This window comes from Lepisosteus platostomus, chromosome 6 (assembly GCF_059453375.1).
Source record: "Lepisosteus platostomus isolate fLepPlt1 chromosome 6, fLepPlt1.hap1, whole genome shotgun sequence".
NCBI classification, from domain to species: domain Eukaryota; kingdom Metazoa; phylum Chordata; class Actinopteri; order Semionotiformes; family Lepisosteidae; genus Lepisosteus; species Lepisosteus platostomus.
The window spans coordinates 6,712,151-6,729,303 of NC_142616.1; the positions used below are offsets into that span (position 1 = coordinate 6,712,151).

Here is a 17,153-nt window from a genome sequence, read left to right on the forward strand (position 1 = left end):
CACATCACTGAGATCACATCAGCAGCCCTGATGATCCCAGAGAGTCGTAACGCTATAGGTTTAGAATGTATCGCCTGACATCGCCTATTTCAACAGCGGAGTCAGCCATATCACCTTACAACTCCCGACTGACAACGTGAATGGGAGACCTGCTGGGAAAAACTAAGGTTGCTGATGGAAGAGGTGTTAGTGGGGCTAGCAGGGGGCGCTCACCCTGCGGTCTGTGTGGGTCCTAATGCCCCAGTATGGCTTACTATAGTATAGTAATGGAGACACTACATTGTAAAAAGGCGCCGTAGTCCTTCGGATGAGACGTAAAACCGAGGTCCTGACCCTCGGTGTTTTCTCGAGAAGAGCAGTGGTGTTACGCTGGTGTCCTGGCCAAATTTCACAATGGCCCTTACCAATCCTGGCTCCCTAATAATCCCCTTCTATGAATTGACTTTACTGATTCTCCTCCCCTCTGATAGCTGATGTGTGATGAGCGTTCTGGCGCACTATGCTTGCTGTCGCATCATCCAGGTGGGGCTGCACACCGGTGGTGGTGGTGGTGGTGGTGGAGACGACCAGGTGCATTCTCAAGGATCCCAGTCACAAACTGTTTTCCTCCCTACCGTCCGGTAAACGGTACCGAAGCATTCGGTCCAAGTCCAACAGACTACGGAACAGCTTCTACCTCCAGGCAGTAAGACTGCTAAATAGCCAACCTGCAGCTCCTTCAGCAAATCACTATGGCTACATGGACACAGTTTTCACTGTACTGTGCACACTGCACTACTTGGACATAATTTATTGCATACACCATGGACACAGAGCAGCTCTATTCATATCGAGTTTTGGCTGAGTTTATTTTACTCATAGTCTATTACATTATGTATTAGTATCTAACCTTATTTTGTCACTTCAATTTTGTGATATTTACCCCCCCGTGAGCTCACAGAAAAGACATTTCATTGCCAGCAGCTACTGCTGCATGCTGTATTGTTGTGCATTTGATAAATTGATCGATTAATTTAGGGGAGTCCCCATTACCTGTAAAGCGCTTTGAGTGGAGTATCCAGAACAGCGCTATGTAAGTGTAAGCAATTATTGTCCGTTTCAGGGCTCTTGCCTTCCTCTTTAATCATAATCAACCCTACTGGGACCGGTTTTAACTTTTACTTTACCATTCCTGTTTGTCGTTCATGTGATCATGGGTTTGTCTTGTGTTAAGTGCATTGTTGGGTCTTTTTTAACCAGACTGCAAGGCAAATTTACGATCTGGGATGAAAGTACAAAGAAACACTAAGAATTACAGCCTAAACGATGGGACAGCGATAGAAGTGATTATAAAAGCAAGGGCAGATGCCGGATTTTCATTTTGGAAATTGCAATGGACAGGGTCCGGACGCGCTAAAACGTTACCAGCCAGCCTTTTTGGATGGGTAACTGATCCACTGCGTCTCCTACAGCCGCTTACTGGAACAGATCAGCGTGGCAGCGTTAATTACCCAGCCAGATAAAGTGATCCACAGCCCCTTGTGTAAAGAGGTGCCTGTTGTCCACGCTTCCACTGCTGTGCTGTGGTCTGTGAATGGAGTGGCTACACTTATCTGCAGAGAAGCACTAAGCAACTAGGAGATGCGTTTACAAAGTTGAACATCCGTTGGTCCCTGTACGCAGGTTGACGGACCAATAATTTGACTTACGTGAATACACAGTTTGAGGTATTTTCGCAATTGTTTCTGGAAGTAAGAACGTTGAGGAAAATAAGTTCCAGTTTACTTGAATGTTTGGTAATACTTAAGAACGGAAGGCGGAGCGGGGTTGGTTTAAAAGGACGCAGAAGAGGAGGCTGCGAACAGACTTCCTAGGCAGATCCGCGAAAAGGATGAAGCAAGAATATTTTATTCAGTTTTAAAATACTTGTTACATACAAAAAATAGACAGTTTCGATCAAGACAGGACAGATGTTCTACGAAACCCGGAGATGCGGCTGTTCAAGAAGACAACCTACTTTTATTCAATAACCTTCCGATGCACAGAACGGTTTCCCGACCTCCTCACCATACGACAGACTCACAAAAAAAAGACGACATTACACTAATACTGGTTTCCCCTCCCCCCACCCCCACCGGTCAGCCTGTACAGATATTAGCCTGTAAATCCTGTCATTTAAAAAAAAAAAGTGAAATCGCAGGCCTCCCAGCTCAGAGAAGCGGGGAAGAGGTTGAGGTTGCAGAGCTTAGAAAAGAGGAAGCGATCAGCTGGCATCTTTCTTCTTCAACGCCGCCGACGTCGGTTTTACCCGATAGGACAAGGACTGTCGTGGAGGGAAGAGAGAGTTTAAGGTGCTGGAGGAGCTGGAGAGGCGCAGGTGGTCCCCGGGTGCACACGCGTTAGCCAGAGAAGGCGCCGCCTCTCCGATCAGCGCAGTCAAGGACTTCTGCAGTTTTGTCCAGGAAGCCCGGAAGGCGGAAGTGGAGCTTTCCACATCGGACGGGATCTTCAAGCACCTGAGGTCGATCGATTTCGGAAGGGCGAATTCGGGCCCCTCGGCGGCGGCCAGTTTGGCCTCCACCGCCCGGAGCTTCTGAAAGAACAGGAACGGGTCAGCCAGCAGCAGCGTCTCCTGCATCTGACGCCGCGTGTCCTTCAGCAGCGCCTGTCGGAGCGAGAGCTTGGCCACTCTCCCCCGGAACTCGTCCTCCACCCGCCGCTGTTCGTCCTCGACCACCTCCATCACCTTGGACTTGTAGGTCTTGGCCTCTTTCACGATCCCGTCCAGAAGGCTCGCCGTTTGCCGCGCCATTTTTCCGTTGGAGGCCTTCACGGCGCTCTCCGCCTCCTTTCCCCTCTGCAGGAGCGTCTGGCAGACGGTCAGCTTCCCGTCCACCTCCTTCAGCCGCAGGTCCAGGGTCGTGCCCAGCTCCGCCCGTGCCTTCCGGAAGTTTTTCACCTCGTGCTTCTTGTGCGCGCCCTCGATGGCGCACACGACGCAGACGCAGGTCTTGTCGGTCAGGCAGAAGTACTCGACCGGCTTGGCGTGCAGCGAGCACCTCCTACCGCCCAGGTCGGGGGCGGGGTCCACCAAGACGTGGCCCCGGAACGCCGGCTTGAAGTGGGGCCTGAGGTGGTCGGAGCACATAGCGATCTCGCACTTCAGGCACACCTTCGCCGCCGCCTTGGGGCTGTCCAAGCACACGTCGCAGGTGGCTTTCGTCGGGGAGGTGCCGTCGCTCGCTTTAAACCCCTCCACGATGTTGGCCAGCTTGAAGTTCTTCTGCAGAGCCGAGCTCCCAACGTGCTCGCCCCGGCACTCCGGGCAGGTGTGGGGCCAGCCGGCCTCATCCTCCCTCCGGATGACCTCGGCGATACACGCCAGGCAGAAACTGTGACCGCAGGGCAGCGAGCTGGGCTCGCAATAAAACTGCAGGCAGATCGCGCATCTCAACTCTTCCACAAAGGGCTTCTCCGATTTAGAAAGAGCCATGTGTTTTGTTTGCAAGCACGATTCCTTTAAAGAATAGAGCAAGAACGAAGCCCCCAGCCTCACTGAAATATTAAACAGACGCGGAGAGAGGCCATATTTATTTACGACCTCATTAGCGCATTCTCTCATTCACAAAACCTGTTCTCATTTAAACAACACGCTTGTAATTAACGCTTAAATGTCTAATCGGCTGTGGTCCATGAGCGATGAACGATGGAGGAAGGACATCGACTCATCCTAATTAGTAATGCCTTCGAGGCAAAGTCTCGGGGTTTTCTTTCGTTTTCGACCAAGCACGAATCCTCACTTATCTCATTCTTTAAAAAATAAAATCTAGATAATGATTTTTTCCTTGTATTTTCCTCAGAGGTGATGATACAGGCAACCAATTCGGGGTATAATGCTTTTCTGTGTGTGGTTACTTATTGGCACGGGGAGACGAATTATAATTATCCGATTAGTCAAACAATTAAGGCAATTAAGTAACAGAGCTGGGGGAAGGCAGACGATAGTCGTAAAATATCACACGTGTGAGCCTTGGCCTCCACCCGGGAAATTTGGATGTGTGGCCTAGGAATTTTTATGTAGCACGCAGCGTGTGTTTACGACGCTATTACGCTTATGTTTCGGGGTTACTGCGTTACGGCAGTTACTGTAGGTGCCTCAGCGCGTTTTTGCCATTCTCTGTTAGTCCTAAGAACTGCACAATAAAGAACGGATGTCTGCGAAACGTGTCCGACTCAGTCTCTGGATTTCCGCGATGTTACAATAATGTCCCGAAACAAATGAGGCTGTTAAAGTGACAACACACATTTGGAGAGCTATATGACTATTCGGTATCAATCGATCTCTTCGATCCAAACGATAATGGAATAAATCTGGGAATAGATGCATGATATGTGTGATTCTTCTGTTACTGAACTGACATCTTAACTCGCTTAGTCGTGCTTTCAAATGTAAATATAGTATTTATCTAAAAATCTACAGTAATGCGAAGCTCTCGGTGGACAATCGTAAAGTACAGATATAACAAAATGCTCTGCTTGTAATCTGGAGGTCCGGGAGAATTTTGCACAGGCATAACCTCTCCCTAGTGAATTTCCTGACAGATGACAGCGTGCTGCTGAGCTGTTTTCGATTAAATACCTGCAAAACTTTCTGGCTTTTCCACGATCACGATTCACTGCTTCTAAATAGATCACAAGTAATTTTATTTTCAATATATAATTCATATGCTTGTTTTTTTTTAATCTTATCCTTAACTCGGCAATACTGTACATTTTGACTTCGCTGGTTCACACGTTATAACCCGAGTTTTCCATGGGCCGTGGTTTTACAGTAATGGTACAGTACTGTTCGTGATAGCAGGTGCTGAAAGAACAGCTCCCGGTCGGGAAATGGCGTTGTGTACAATTCTAACGAGATATTTTCAGCGGAAAGTTTTATCGACCACATTTCTTCAGCTCTGCCTCTGCAATTAGGAGAAAAGCAAGATGTGAGGGAAGCCAATTCAGATACCTCATTAGCAGAGCGAATTGGTGCGTCTGAGGGGGCTTTTTCGCAGAAACGCGTCAGTCGGCGGTACCCTTCACTGCCTTACGCAGCGTAACGGATGATAATATGCAGCAACATTAATTTCTGTACTCTTGCAGTACGAGGTTGCGTCGCTAGATGATGCGCTCAGCGCGGTTTCCTAGTCCGTTCACTCCAGATACACCTGTGGAGTTGACGGAGGATTATTCTGTGCAATGGCAGCCTTCGTCAGCACCGTTAATGGCTCTGACGCTGCGAACAGTGTGCTTGGCAAACGGGCTTGAACAGCACGCTGAACCGCTGCCCGTGTCTTCTGACTGCGGCTTCTGAAAAGAGTGATGATTAATAGAAAGGTAGGGGTTTACGGGGTTATTTCGCTCTGTGCGGCCTACCCATACCAGGAAAGCCCCGAGCTCAAATTTCTGCCGGACCCCGCAGGGAGGTTTGGTCTGTGGCGTTCAGGATCATCTAAACCGGTGCGAGTTTTAATGCACCTTTGCATGTTTTTATGTGTAGTTTTTTTTTTCATTTTGTGAACAAATACCTTAAACGTGCACGGCGGGTTCTGACTATGGATGCCTTCAATAATTTATGCTTTCTCTTTTTGGAGTAAATTGGGTTGGATTATTTTGTGGGATTTTTATTTTGTATTTGATCTGTTTCTGTTGTATAATTTACGTAAAGTGCCATAAGAATGAACAATATTGAGAGGTGTTATAGAGTATAAGTATTCCGTTGATGGATAATAATGTGGGTTTTTCGGAATTACTGTGATGTGGTGGTCACCAGTAAGATAGCTGAGCATTGTTCCTGAAGCATTTAAAAACATGAATCTTATCACCACACACTGTAGCTGTTAGCTTTTTTAAAATAATTGTTCAAATGTTCCATCCATTCTCTAGCATCATTATCCAGTACAGGAGTAGCTGGATCCTGGCGGGCAAGAGACACAAGGCAGGGTACACCCTGGGTGGGAGCAGGGCACACACAGACACACACTGACACCAGGGCCACTCTTCCCAGAAGCCAATAAACCTACCGGCAGTGTATTTTGGGCCTGTGGTAGGAAGCTGGAGAACCCGAAGGAAACCCTTATGAACACAGGGAGAACACACAAACTCCACACAGAGATCACCTCAGGAATTGAACTTGGGGCCCCAGCAATGCTACCCATTGTACCACCCTGGGTCTAGTGTTGAAAAACAGCATTTCAACATCATGCCTTAAAATTCTTCATCCTTCCTGCGGTCCCTTATATATATATATCTGTGGAGTAGGGTTCATAAGTGTCAGGCATGACTGACGTGGAATCAAGTGATTGAACTGGGACCCTCCAAGTCTGTGAAGCAGTTTTGGATGAAAAGCCGTATAAATGCAAGGAATCCGCACGATTATTAATGAAAGCCTTTTCTTCTCTATCCAGGAAAGGGAGCTGGAGATGTATGACCCCCTCTGATACAGGGGGACCATTCTGTGCTAGAGATGTTGGCGGTGAAGGAGGAGCCCAGCTCGTCACACCCTCACTGGGAGATGGACCAGTGTGAAGAGGAGGCTTCGGGGAATGACGGCGCCTGTTTCGGAGACCGGTTGAAAGTCCACGGGAAAGAGGAGCCGAAAGAGGAGGAGGGCATCCCGGAATATGTCCCCGAGGAAGGAAGTGCAGCAGCACGTAAGCTTTTGCTTTGCTGTAACAGCTGGTCTTCCCGTTGTAGCTGGAGACAAGGCGGTATTTAATTATCACTGTCAGGAGGAAGGCTGGCAAGGAGAGGAGGCTGCGCACTGAATCTTGTGGGGTTCACTTTAAATTCTGTAATTTAGGGATCTGATGATCATACCCATCCATCTATAGTTCGTGTAAACTGTACGTTTGAAGCCTAGGGTATGAAAAATCTCCATTTAGTTTCTCCATGTCTTCTATGCACAAAACGGCATGTACTTTTCCACCTCTAATATTTTGAGCTTCAAATATAAATGAATATTATTAGTTGGATCGCTTCAGCACTTGAGATATGAAGTCTTTGTCATTTTGTTGCTGGTTACACATGGAAACAGCATTTGCGGGGTTGGGGGTTGTTGGGAGTTGGTTGGGGACTTTAGCTTTAACTGGAAAAAGATGAAGATTTATGGATGTCCCAGCTAGATTTCAGCGATAGCACAAGAATCAGAATTGAAGAATTTTAATAACTCTTACACCTAATAAATATCAATCAGCCCTCCCAGCTGGCTATTCTAATCCATGCTTAGGCATTTCTTGCAGGGTGGTAGCAATGGCCAGATTTCAAAGACCATCGTAACCGTTTCATTTCCTTTCCCCCATCGTAGATGCAGAAGGGCGAGCCGCCTCCTCTCTTCCCTCTGCAGAGACGTACGCCAGCAAACAGGGAGGATCCCCTAAGCGAGTCGGCGATCGGCCACCCGTGGTGCCGCCACCCCTATCTTCCGCCAGCCGACCCCACCTCCCCTTTCCCCTCGTGAGGCTCACCCGGATCGACGACTCCTGGCCGCGGGATGCGATCCGCGCGGGCTACGTCCTGGGGGACGGCTACAAGGTCGCCCGCGCAACGGGATCGGAGCGGGCCGTCCCCCGCAGCGGGGAAGCGGTCCCGCAGGGTGTGCAGCCTGAAGGCGCGCCGGCGGATCCACACGGGCGGGAGCCGCCTCCGGCGGATCGCGCACTCGGAGCGCCCCCAGAGAGGAGCGGCCCCACCGCCGCCCGGAGTGCAGGAAGGGCCTCCTCTACCAGGCCGAGCTCCGGGCGAACGGGCGGACCCACACGGGGGAGACGCCCTACGGCTGCGGGCAGTGGGGGCAGAGGTTCCGGCTCTGCGGGAGCCTCGGGAAGCACCGGCATGTCCACGCCGAGGAGAAGCCATACGGCCGCCGGCGGCGCGGGAAGGGGTTCGGCCAGCCGCAGAGCCTCGCGGCCCACCGCCGCTGCCCCCAGTGCGGGAAGAGCTTCGGCCAGCAGGACCACCGGCGCGTCCATCGGGGGGGGCGGCCCTTCCCCCGCCCCGCCTGCGGCGGGAGCTTCGCGCCCGCCGTCACGCTCAAGAGCCAATGTAAGAGGGAGAGGCCCTTCAAGTGCCCGGGGTGCGAAAAGAGCTTCGGCCAGCCGGGGACCCTGAAACGGCACCAGCAAATCCACGAGCGGGAGGTGATGCCGAAGGGGCAGGTGTAGGGTTTCACGAGACCCTCGTGCGCTCGTTCACGAGGGTCTCATTGCGACGACCAGGGTTTATTTGTGGTCAGGGTTGACCTAACCTTCGAGCACTTTCGGAAAGTCCAGCCAACAATACCCAAGGACTCTGAATTAAATCTATTGTAGGATCTTCCTGTGCTTTACTATGTAAAAGAGTCACATGCGGTAAAGCATAGTGAATTAACAGCTAGGTCATAAAGCACAGAAATGTATGTATGGTGCAATGCAAACCATGGGAATCATGGTAAATCCAAGGAAACATGGTAAAACCCCAAGAAATGACCCTGAATGTTTACAGTGCTTGATACCAAGTCAACGTTTCACAGGGATCCTTAATAAGCCTCAAGCTCAGATAATGTTGTGGATCAGGGGTCGGCAAACTACGGCCCGCGGGACAAATCCGGCCCGCTGAACTTTTCTGAGTGGCCCGCAGCTCACTACTGTTTAAATCTCAAGGGTTACTTTTTGCATCAGATGTTGAAAATCTTCCACCAGTGGTCTCTACTTGTTAGCTCTGCTGCTCTCTCTCAGCACTAACGGTCAATTGCAGAACGACACCTATTGGACGATGCATTTTACTTTGAGCCTATCAGACGTCAGCTTTAGCCTAGGTTGCATATGCCTGTGCTACAACTGATTCTTACCGTAAATTCATTTGGATTTTTGTTGCCTACTGTGATTGGCTCAGTCACGCAAATTACGTCTAATGTATGCGACCTTGTTTGAAAGCAGGTAAAGATTTCAAATGGTTCTAAAAGTTATAACCGACAAGAGGCTAACTGTAAGTTATTCCTGCCGTGTTGGAAAAAAAAAAATTGATGCAGTGGGTCGAAAATTCAATGACCAACAGTCAGAAGAGTACTTTTCTGTCCCTTGGAAAGAAAAGGCAATGTCTCTTATCTCTCAGGATACAATCGCCGTGATGAAAGATTACACCATAAAAAGGGCATTGCGAGAAAAAACATCAGGCTAGGTTTTTCGGAATACACAGGAGTTGAATGCAAGAAAAAAATTAGAGCAGTTGAAAAAGTCGCTTCAGGGGCAGCAAAAGCTGTCCAAGAGAAAATCCGAAGAAAGTGTTGCGGCTACCCGAGCTCGTTACCGAGTATCGCAGCTTCTAGCAGCAGCTGTCAGACCCTTCACGGACGGTGGGTTTATTAAGCCATGTATGCAAGAGGTCACAGGTCACAGAGGAGATGTGCCCAGAGAAACGCCACCTATTGCAGTCAGTGAGTTTATCGGCTAGATAGAGGATTTCACTCGGATGACCCAGCAAGGTTAGTACAGTACATTTTTTGTTAGTGGCCCTGGCTCTAAAAAGTTTGCCGACCCCTGCTGCAGATTGTAGCAGCAGATGAGCTGATGTTTACCAGTGCTCCCCTAATCTGTGGATCAGCATAGAAAAAGACAAGGAAGACCAAATTAAGAAAAAAAAAATTTTTTTAAGACATAAAAATAAGAATAATAATTGCTTACACTTATATAGTGCTTTTCTGGACACTCCATTCAAAGCGCTTTACAGGTAATGGGGATCCCCTCCACCACCACCAGTGTGCAGCCCCACCTGGATGATGCAACGGCAGCCATAGTGCGCCAGAACGCTCACCACACATCAGATATCGGTGGGGAGGAGAGCAGAGTAATGAAGCCAATTCATAGAGGGGGATTATTAGGAGGCCATGATTGGTAAGGGCCAATGGGAAATTTGGCCAGGACACCGGGATTACACCCCTACTCTTTTCGAGAAACGCCCTGGGAATTTTTAATGACCACAGAGAGTCAGGACCTCGGTTTTCCGTCTCATCCGAAGGACGGCGCCTGTTTTTACGGTATAGTGTCCCCGTCACCATACTGGGGCATTAGGACCCACATGGACTGCAGGGTGAGCGCCCCCTGCTGGCCCCACTAACACCTCTTCCAGCAGCAACCTTAGTTTTTCCCAGGAGTCTCCCATCCAGGTACTGACCAGGCTCACACCTGCTGAGCTTCAGTGGGTTGCCACAAAAAGGCACTAGGTGGCAGCGGTTTGCATTGTTGCCTTGCAGCACTAGAGTCACCGGGTTTAATTCTGGACCTGGGGTGCTATCTTTGTGGATCTTGTATGTTCAAGCCATGTTTGTGTGGGTTTCCTCTGGGTGCTCCAGTTGCCTCCCACAGACATTTTGGTAGCTTGGGGATCTTGTACAATTTTCCCCTGGTGTGAGTCCATCTGTGTCTGGTTTGTGTCCGTGTCTGCTCTGTGATGGACGGGTGTGCTGTCCAGGGTGTACCCTGCTTTCCAGCTCCAGCTCCCCTGAATTGTAGTTCTCAGTTAGAAAATGGATGGATGGACTTGTCACTGTCCCAGTAAATAACATAACATCACTTTATTAGCCCTGTATAGTTTCTTGTATTAGGAATTCATCTTTTCACATACCCCAGCTTGCTCTCCATGAGACACACAGATAGGGAGAGAGCCTGGGGTCAGAGCACAAGATCAGCCATTGTACAGCACCCCTAGAGTAGTTGGGGTTAAGGGCATTGTTCAGGGGCCCAATGGAGTAGGATTCCTCTGCCAGCTGTGGGATTTGAACTGGCAACCTTCCAGCCACAGGTGCAGCTCCTTTACCACAGAACCACTGCTCTGCCAAATTGGCATGTGGACAGTGGGGGTGTGTGCAAAGAGCCTGGAGGCTTGTTTTGGGGAGTCTGGAAAAATCCTCCCAGATGTGCTGTTGAGTCCGATGTCTCAGGAATGGGCTGGAGGAGACCATCCAATAAAGAAGACACTAGCAACCTAATGAGCAAATATAGACCCTTTAAGAAAATGCATTTTCTTGTTGCGAGTGAAGGCAGTTACAAACCGTGAGCTTGGGGACTGTAAATGTGTATTCATTTTGATAACATGGGGTTGTGCCAATGTTTAGATTTTAAAAGTGTAATTGTGTTAAGTGTATACATTTTTATGCTGTATCTGTTCAGTGATATTATGGGCATCACAATATACATAATGTGTAAACATAACACATAATCTTGCTTTATCTGACTGTGCTGGTTTAATATTATAAGTACATGTAATATTTTTAATCGTTTTTTTTTCATCATACCTAGACTGCATTATCGACAGACATTTCCACTGATAACCATAATTTTTTAAATGATAGACTACTGAAGGTTATTTTCAGTCAAGGACTTAGTTGCTTAATTGAATCAGTGAGTCAAGACTGGCATATCTTAGTCACTGGTCCAAGGCACCAATGCAACTCTAAAAACTGGGACTGTGCCGGGCCAGTTGAAGATCACTGCCTTATAATCTTGCTTAGATCAATTTTTGCCAAGCACAAGGAAGGCTGATCGTTGCTGTACATCTAGGGAAAGGTCAAAATCATTCTTGTGGAGAAGGACCCAGTCCTTGCTAAAATGGTAAATAAATTCACGGTCCACTGTGGCATACATGTCCACTGCGCAGTAAGCAGAGAATTTCCATATCTGAGCCAAAGAGGGTTATTGGCCCCGAGCTTATACTGGTGTCCATGATCTTAAATCCAGACTAGAGTGCATGTGACCCCCCCCCTCCCCCCTCCTTGGACAGGACACTGGTCAATTACAGGAATTACTCCCCCATCAAAGCTGGTGCCCCACATATACAGCAGCTAGGTGGACTGGAGCAACAGGCACAGTACCTCACTCGGGGTACATCAGCAGTGTCCTTAGTTGGGCTTTGAAATGATGTGAAGCACTTGATTATAAAACCGTTAACAATTATGAGAGATCCGTCTCAGCTAAAGCAATAGAGAGAATTAAAAAAACAAACTTGGTAAAGTGGGTGCCCAGTGCAGAGATCACCAGCTCAGATTTGGGTTATGCAGTAACCCGACAGTGACCAGAGTTCCCCAGGAGGGGGCGCAGTTGTCAGACGCCACAATGGCTTGTCAGCGGTCAAGGCGGGGTGGTTGCTAAGTTCTCAAGTGGGAGCTGAGTAAGAGGAAGATGTCTTGGTGGGATTATAGCAGTGAGCCCAGCTGACTAGCAAGTGTCGATTCCAAGCAGAACTTATAAAAATAATATAAAACACCAAAATATATCAGAGGGGGAAAAAAGTCAGATTTGTCTTTTTTCAGTTCAGTTCAGTTCTTGTCCTTTGCAGTTGTCCTTTTTTTCCAATAAAATTCTGTATTTAAACCTTGCTTTGAAAATCTCTCAGTTTGAAGGGTTCCTTATACAGACAGGCCTTATGCAGAATTTATTTAATCTCTTACATTATGGGGAAAAGCAGCTTTTCTAGGAATTTGTCACATTTGCAAGAGACAGGAAAATGAAGACCTTTCCATTGTCGCTTTTTAGAGTTTGCTTTGCCTAAAAGGTCTGTATTTTCCTTTTTCAACTGTTGTTGTTTGTTTTTACTTTTCAGGTTTTTAAGTTTTCTGGCTGAACACAGCTGTTAGACCTTTACCTTTGTCCTTTTCAGAGAGGTCAAAACCCAGATTGCGTTGTACTGGACTTAAAGATGAGCACTGGCTCATAGATACCGACAATGGTGAATCATGCATGGAAAAAATATATAGGTCTGAATAGTATTGGGAAAAATGACCTTTTCTTGATTCCATCAAGGAATTTGTTGGATAGGTTTAATCTTGGTGTAAACATCTGTTACCTTTGTCCAGATTTATTTAGCAATTCCCACATCACCCTATCACCACAGGGTGCCGATGCAGCCCCAACTAAGGACAAAACAGTCTGAACAACAAAATACAGTAAGCTGAATATAAAATAATGTTTTATTGAAATTACAGATTCTTCTGGATGTTTCCCTTATCTGTACCATAGTTAGGTGAGACAGAACAATCTCATATCTTACAGTACTCGTTTCAGATTTAAAGCAAGGTTTCCTTATCTATGTTTATAATACTAATACTTAAATACATATAGCATCTTAAAAAGTAGCATCTCAAAGTGCTTTTCAGTACTAAAACAGAAAAAAACAGTTCCAACAAAAAAGGAGACAAAACATTGTAAGGATCTTGACAAAAATGTAAGAAATCTCCTAGGAAGGGACTGGAGGGGGATACGGTGAATTTTCTGTCCAATGTGTCCTGGAAAAATTAATGATATCCAGAGAGAATTCCAAAATAATATGTTTCTATAAACACACAGACTGAAGACACTGCTGTGTACAATGTCCGCAGTGATGGAAAGCTAAGACTGAGAGACAGTGATGACCTACAAAACAAGAGGGCTTTTCACAGTCCTGTTCTCAGAAGGCACTGAAGGCAATCAAGTCTCCCTGGTACTCTGTCTCTATCTAGAAATGTGTGTTGAAGATCTGACCTCACTGGCCAGGAATTAAAATTAATTAATTAATTAATTAATTAATTGATGGTGAATTACTACTGGAACAGATGTGCAAACAAAAAGTCACCAGGCGGTCATGGACTTGAGGCTTTGGACAGGCTGCAGGGATCCAGTCTCACCCTTGGTCTGTGCTCTGCAGTGGAGCATCAGAACGGCACAGAGGGAGATCAGGCACAGTGATCCTCCGCCTGCTAACCTGGCCACTGCCCACCAAGACACTGCAAGTAAACAGATGATAATAATAAATAATGACCCTGCACCACGGACTCCATGCCCACATTGACGTGATCTGATCGTCTGTGTGAGTCCCTGCACCATGGATTTCATGCCCACATTGGCCAGCTCTGATCATCTATGTGAGTCCTTATAACATGGACTCCAGGCCCACGCTAAGCTTATCTGATCATCTGTGTGAGGCCCTTCACCAAGGAATCAACAGACCACATTGACTTGCTCTCATCATCTGTGTGACTTCCTGCATCAATTACATCATGCCCACATTGACTTTCTCTGATTATCCGTGTGAGTCCCTACATCAATGATTCCATGCCCACATTGACCTGCTCTGATCGTCTGTGTGAGGCTCTGCACCAAGGACACCATGCCCACACTGACCTGCCAGCGTGACAGCTGTGACGGTGCTGTTCTTCCGAATCCCGTGCTCTGCCTCTACTGCACAGCTGTAGCTCCCAGTGAGCGTCCGGTTCACTTTGGCCATGGAGTACAGAGCTGAGCTGCTCCCCTCGACCACAGGCTGCCCGTCCCGGAAGAAGGAGTAGGACAGCGGGGAGCTGTAGTATCCCGTCAGCTCAGCCTCGCAGGTGAGGTTCAGGGGCTCCCCCTCCTGCACTCTGGCTCCTGGGGAGGCTCTCAGAGTCACCTGGGAGAAGAGGTCTGGGAGCAGGACACAGGACACAGGCTGGGTCAGCAGTGCTCCACAGCGCCCTCTGCTGGAGTGATGAGCTGGATTGGCTTTTACTACCACAGGGGGAAAACATTCTCGACAAAATGTGCTGAGATAAAGTTGTGTCATGTCATTTGCCAAACTGCTTTTTACCATACGGTGTTGCGGGAAGCCTGAGCCTACCCAACAAACAACGAACGCAAGGCAGAAGTGCCAGTCCATCGCAGGCTCACCTCTGATGGAGATCAGCACTGGCTGAGACTTGTCCCCCGATCCCCCTGTGTAGGTCACCCTACACCTGTAGAGCCCCTTATCCCTCTTCTTCACTGGACCAATGGTCGTTATGTTTCCTGTGTGTTTCAGGGTTTCATTGTCTTTGTAAAACATGTACCCCACGATCTGTTGTGAGCTTTCATTCCGCACTCTGCACTGTAGAGTCAGCGTCTGTCCTTCAGTCAGGGGCTGTGGAGCTGTCTGCAGGACCAATCTCCGATCTGAGGATATCAGAACATTCTGCTGTGAGCCTGTGGCAGCACTTGGAGTCGAGCTGGTGTTCTGTTTCAATCTTCATACAACTACAGTTCAGTGCTTGGGTTTTGTAGCTCTGATTGCTTGATGCAGACCATTGATGCTTAAAATTAAAAATTATTGAAGGAACACATGAAATTGAAGTAATTTGGAGTGTTCTCTATCAGATTGTGTGTCTGGAGCTGAGTTGATATTGTCTGTGGTCTCCAGAGATCTGTGTTTTTCAGCACTAGTGAAGGTGGCACTTGAGATCTGGACAGTGAGTCTACTGGACAGTTTGGAGACAGATGTCATCCAGTCCTCAGGATAGCGTCAATAGGATAGTTCATCTGCAAATCTAATGCATATAAAGAAATCTAATATTTATCATGAAAAATTGAGTATGATTTCCTCACCCCTTCAAAGAATTTTGTCACACTCCTTGTGTTTATTATAAGGAATATTATTTATATGCACTCGAGGAAGGCTCCCCAGCTGGAAAGTTGTGTTTCTTTTCTTCTCTTTTCAGCGTGGAATTAACCTTGACTTGTTCCTATTATTAATACATGTTTATTATCAAGAGTATTTATGGCATTATTCTCGTCTCTTACCCAGCACTCTGAAGTGCACAGATTTGCTGCGTTCTTGTCCAGACTGGGCCTCACACCAGTACAGTCCGCTGTGAGACTCGTCTCTGAAAGTAACCTGACAGTTTGTCCCATTCTCCCACTGGCACTGTACTGATTCAGTTCCTCCTGCAGTTACTCTGTACCAGCTATACTGCCTCCTGCTGGAGTCTCCTCCCAGCCTGCAGCCCATGGTGACCGACTCTGCAGGAAACAGTACTGTCCAATCAGGATGCAGCCTCAGTGTGGCCTTGGAGGGGTCCACTGGGGGAGACAGAGAGAAACAGCCCAGCTGATCAAACGTGAAATCAAGAATCTTGACCTGGAGAGCAATAGGAACTGCAAAAGGTTACACAAAGAAAAAGCCACGAGCAACTATATTATGTAAAGTAATAGTCACAGTGAGTCATTTGAAGTCATTAACACTCCACTGATGCTGTAAATGCATTTACAGTTCCTAATCTTAAATGTCACCTTGTATTGCAGAAACCTCCTCTTAAATGTTTTGCATTCCTGAGAGTGAAGGACTGCCATTTGTCAACAGAGTGCCTGATATCACATGAATTGGTCTCCATCGTAATTAACCATAATACAACAGCAGCTTTATTTAAAAAAAAATAAATCTGTTCTCTTGCAGTAACACGCCAGGCTTCTAGATGAAGCTGTTGCAATGTTTCATTTTATTTGAATATTTTTTCCTCTATTAAAAATATACATATAATTAAGGGAAAAAAAAGATTATTTAAATTTATTAATTCATTAATTTCAATCATCCTTGGTCATTGTAGTAGATTTACTGTGTCTCAGTGAGAAGTTTCACTGTTAATGGTGAGCAGAACTAGGAATGAGCTGGTGAGTCACATGTTCCCACACTCTGCTCAGTTATGTTCTGATCCAACAAAAGTGAAACATTGTTTTCCAGAGGCAGACAGTTGGTGTTTGAGTCAGCTATACGTCTGCCAGTGAAAGTTAAAAGCACTTCTGTGTTCTGATCCTCTTCAAGTTTCTGCTTAACCACAAAACAGAATGGAAACCCGCTCTCAGAGTGAAACACAGCGTGAGAATGATCATACATTATTGTGTATTATTGTGTTATTGTGTTTTCTGAAGCTGCAGCCCGTCTTACCAGAGACATTTAAGAGAAAAGGGTCGCTGGGCTGCGAGTATTGAGTAGGGCGCCCTCTATGGACCAGACACAGATACTGCCCCTGGTCAGACAGGACCACTGAAGAGATCTGAAGGCTGTTGCCATTGACACTGTGCTCAGTTGTGTGGAACACAGGGCTTCTCAGATCCCCTCTGAACCAGAGATACTCCACACTGTGGAAATGTTGACTGAGGAGACATCTGAGGGTCACTGGCTCTCCATAGTACAGCTTCTCCCACGCTGGCTCCTGGGTCACTCTGGGCTTTGGACGCTCTGCAGACACAACCAGGAACATTGTCAGAGCTGAAGAACCATGTGACTCCTCATTGTGTAAGAAAATGTTTCTCTAATAACGATGTCACTGCTGCTGCATCAGTTATAGTAAATCCTGTTTCTCTCTTTCATGACATTTGTTCTTTTATGTGATAGATTAT

General features: G+C 47.2%; 3 protein-coding genes across 8 annotated transcripts in view; 1 reads left to right on the plus strand and 2 right to left on the minus strand.

The window, feature by feature from the left end:
- Positions 1–1,866: 1,866 nt before the first annotated feature.
- Positions 1,867–3,472, minus strand: LOC148659797 (E3 ubiquitin/ISG15 ligase TRIM25-like). Its single transcript, XM_088638130.1, has one exon. The coding sequence runs from the start codon at positions 3,470–3,472 to the stop codon at positions 2,243–2,245; it is 1,230 nt and encodes a 409-aa protein (XP_088494256.1). The 3' UTR covers positions 1,867–2,242.
- LOC148659798 (uncharacterized) lies at positions 3,427–12,370 on the plus strand. 2 transcript variants are annotated; one of them, XM_088633966.1, is made up of 3 exons: positions 3,427–5,358; positions 6,429–6,674; positions 7,328–12,370. In XM_088633966.1, the coding sequence occupies exons 2-3, from the start codon at positions 6,488–6,490 to the stop codon at positions 8,128–8,130; spliced, it is 990 nt and encodes a 329-aa protein (XP_088490092.1). In that variant the 5' UTR covers positions 3,427–5,358; positions 6,429–6,487; the 3' UTR covers positions 8,131–12,370. The 2 variants fall into 2 exon arrangements, with proteins under 2 accessions (XP_088490092.1, XP_088490093.1); XM_088633967.1 differs by having other exon boundaries at positions 5,346–5,481.
- A 577-nt stretch (positions 12,371–12,947) lies between these two features.
- The window catches only part of LOC148659799 (Fc receptor-like protein 5), a 35,233-nt gene continuing 31,027 nt past the window's right edge, over positions 12,948–17,153 (minus strand). For 3 of the 5 annotated variants that reach the window (XM_088633963.1, XM_088633960.1, XM_088633959.1), the window contains 4 exons: positions 16,699–16,992; positions 15,558–15,836; positions 14,151–14,933; positions 12,948–13,753 (listed from right to left, as the gene is read on the minus strand). In XM_088633963.1, the coding sequence (XP_088490089.1) occupies positions 13,599–13,753; positions 14,151–14,933; positions 15,558–15,836; positions 16,699–16,992 (1,511 nt within the window). In that variant the 3' untranslated portion in view covers positions 12,948–13,598. The remainder of the gene's footprint in view (positions 13,754–14,150; positions 14,934–15,557; positions 15,837–16,698; positions 16,993–17,153) is intronic. The other 2 variants (XM_088633962.1, XM_088633961.1) reach the window with 1 other exon arrangement.

Excerpts from the sequence above, each read along its gene's own strand:
- LOC148659797 (XM_088638130.1), bottom strand. The coding sequence starts at position 3,472 with ATGGCTCTTTCTAAATCGGAGAAGCCCTTTGTGGAAGAGTTGAGATGC.
- LOC148659798 (XM_088633966.1), top strand. The coding sequence starts at position 6,488 with ATGTTGGCGGTGAAGGAGGAGCCCAGCTCGTCACACCCTCACTGGGAG. Across the intron at positions 6,675-7,327 it reads GGAAGGAAGTGCAGCAGCAC|ATGCAGAAGGGCGAGCCGCC; the intron begins GTAAGCTTTTGC and ends CCCCCATCGTAG.